This window comes from Alosa pseudoharengus, unplaced genomic scaffold (assembly GCF_046254945.1).
Source record: "Alosa pseudoharengus isolate Yale_2024_CS ecotype anadromous, Long Island Sound unplaced genomic scaffold, YU_APseudo_1.1 YU_APseudo_1.1_scf_18, whole genome shotgun sequence".
Classification (NCBI taxonomy): Eukaryota; Metazoa; Chordata; class Actinopteri; order Clupeiformes; family Clupeidae; genus Alosa; species Alosa pseudoharengus.
Window position 1 is genome coordinate 7,746,435 of NW_027468650.1, and position 2,500 is coordinate 7,748,934.

The window sequence follows — 2,500 nt, forward strand, 5'->3', positions numbered from 1 at the left end:
GAAATACACAGAGACGCTGGACTCAATTGAGAAGGCAAGGCCTGCAGTACCCTACGGACTCATTAAACATGGACCCAGGGGGAGAGAGCGTAGAGTGGGATTGGATATTTAGCATTGCTCCACAAATAATGAGCCTTTGTCCTTGAATTCAGGCAACAATTGCATTGAGTGTATTTCTTGAATATTTTTATTAACCACAAGTCTTCAAAAACATACCACACATTAGCTTACAATAGCCTTAGCAATAGCAACCATGTTCCATATTTCAAATTCAAAAAATTGCTATTTTCTTCTTTACAGTACTTTTTAAAGCCTCTTAAAACATTTCTCACTGCTGTGGAAATTGAGACAGTCTTTGTGAATATTCCGGTAAGTCCCTGGTTTTGTTCCACAAGTCTAAGGACATTGCTTTTATTCGTGTGAGGTATTAGACCATGAAGGTTCTACCTTGTTCTGTATCGTCCTCACAGGAACTTGTTCAAGTTCACAAGAGACTTGTTGAAGAAGTAAAGGACTCTGTCACGCTCAATGGCGCCAAGAACCTCTACCAGGTTTTCCTCAACTACAAGGAGAAGTAAGACCTGATTTCTCTGAACCCTGAACTCGACAGACAGATGTTATGGTGTCTTTCTATTCATTCTTAACTTCCTGTCATCTCTTCTCCATACTAGGTTGCTGATTTATGGGAAGTACTGTAGCCACGTGGAGACAGCCATATCCGTGCTTGATGACATTTGCAAAGAGAAGGAGGATGTTCGGTTGAAGCTTGAGGTAGGTCAAGCAGAGAGTGAGATAACTCTGACCGCTTCGAGAGGTGCGGAATGAGAGAACTGCCCATACACACTGCCCCCTGGTGCTGCCAGGTGAAGGGACTTCTGGGAAGTCTGTTCCCCTGGCGGAGATGCCCTGCATGATTAGGAAATGTATTACAGAAATCCACTAGCACCACAGAGATAGTCCAACAGGATTAGTTCCACAAGGTGATAGGATTCTGCTGGACTGCGGCAAGATACAGAAATGTAATGTTGCTGGGAACTGTTGAAATTTACTCAGTAGATTTGCACCATGTTTTTTTTTTTTTTGCCCCCTCTGAAAATTGAATCTCATGCATTGTGATATGCAGTGTTTGACAGAATAGGTCTTCCATTTTTTTTAATCACTCGCTGTTGTCCTTTGAAGGAGTGTTCAAAGAGAGCCAATAATGGGAAGTTTACTCTGAGGGACCTCCTGGTCGTGCCGATGCAGAGAGTCCTGAAGTACCACCTTCTCCTTCAGGTAACCGCATCACCTTATGGAAATCAGCACGCACACCTCACACAATGAGCGGTGACCTCTGAACCTGTTTTCTGTCAACTCAGCGGCGCCCCAGAGCACCATGTGACAGAATCATAAATGATAATGCTCCCAAGTTTGTGAAAGACTAATCAAAGAGAGAGAGAAGTCAACAGCTCATTGGCATACAGGCCCAGGTGCTGGCTCTTGCTGTCTATAATCAATAATTCATCATGAGCTTAACCTGATGCTTGATTGTGATCCTCACACTCGGAGGTGCTTATGGATAAAGGCCCAGATTATACGATTGGACGCACCAGGACCAATAATAATGAGCTGGGAAACGTGCTGCACTACCGCCAACGGACACAGGGGGCGGCGTTTACCATGAAATCATCCCTCCCGCGATCTCTGTGTCCTGCCCTGTGTCCTCTGGTTGTTTGAGGACAGGTCCTTTTTGTACCACACACACACACACACACACACACACACACACACACACACACACACACACACACACACACACACATACACACATACATACACACACACACACACACACACACACAGATACACATACTGAAAAGGGAACTGGATATGAATATTTCATGGGGTGTCTTTGTCCTTTGCATGTTTGGTCCAGTTTAAGCACAGCATGAAGAGAGTTAAAAATAAATATGAGAGAAAAGAGGAATAGAGAGAGGAGAGAGAGAAACTGAGACAGAGAGAGATAGAGAGAGAGAGAGAGAGAGAGAGAGATGAATCACATGAGAATGTGGGGAATAGCGTGATCCGACCGAAAGTTTCCCTCTGGTCTTGCGGCTCCAGGGACCAGTGGGGTTTATCTCTGCCTGGTGTGTGGCTACGCGTGTTTGTGAGCATGCATGCATGCAAGTGTGTTTTGTGTGTGTGTGTGTGTATTTGTGCAGGTGTGTGTGTGTGTATCCCTTCAGTATCAGTGGTTTGTGTGTACATTTCTATCACAGAGGCAGTGATTTGTGACTTTGGGGTTGTGGCTTTGTGTGCATATTTGTATGTATGTGTGTGTGTGTGTGTGTGTGTGTGTGTGTGTGTGTGTGTGTGTGTGTCCTGCCCCTGCTGGCCCCATGTCCTGGTCCCTGTGCCCTGTTGGGGCCCGGGGTCGCTGTAGCATTCAGGAGCGTTCCAGGCAGAGCTGTCCAGCGCACCTCTGGAGAGCAGGCTAGCGTGTGACAGAAGACCCCTCTCC

General features: G+C 45.9%; 1 protein-coding gene across 3 annotated transcripts in view; it reads left to right on the forward strand.

Annotated features, from left to right (window-relative positions):
- Positions 1-2,500, forward strand: part of vav3a (vav 3 guanine nucleotide exchange factor a) — an 87,969-nt gene that overhangs the window by 41,228 nt on the left and 44,241 nt on the right. For all 3 annotated transcript variants that reach the window (XR_012988012.1, XR_012988013.1, XM_076290184.1), the window contains exons 6-10: positions 1-34; positions 301-369; positions 471-574; positions 672-771; positions 1,180-1,275. The exon at positions 1-34 is cut by the window's left edge and continues 59 nt beyond it. Coding sequence is in view for 1 of the 3 variants with exons in the window: in XM_076290184.1 (XP_076146299.1) it covers positions 1-34; positions 301-369; positions 471-574; positions 672-771; positions 1,180-1,275 (403 nt within the window). In the remaining 2 variants the exon portion in view is untranslated. The remainder of the gene's footprint in view (positions 35-300; positions 370-470; positions 575-671; positions 772-1,179; positions 1,276-2,500) is intronic.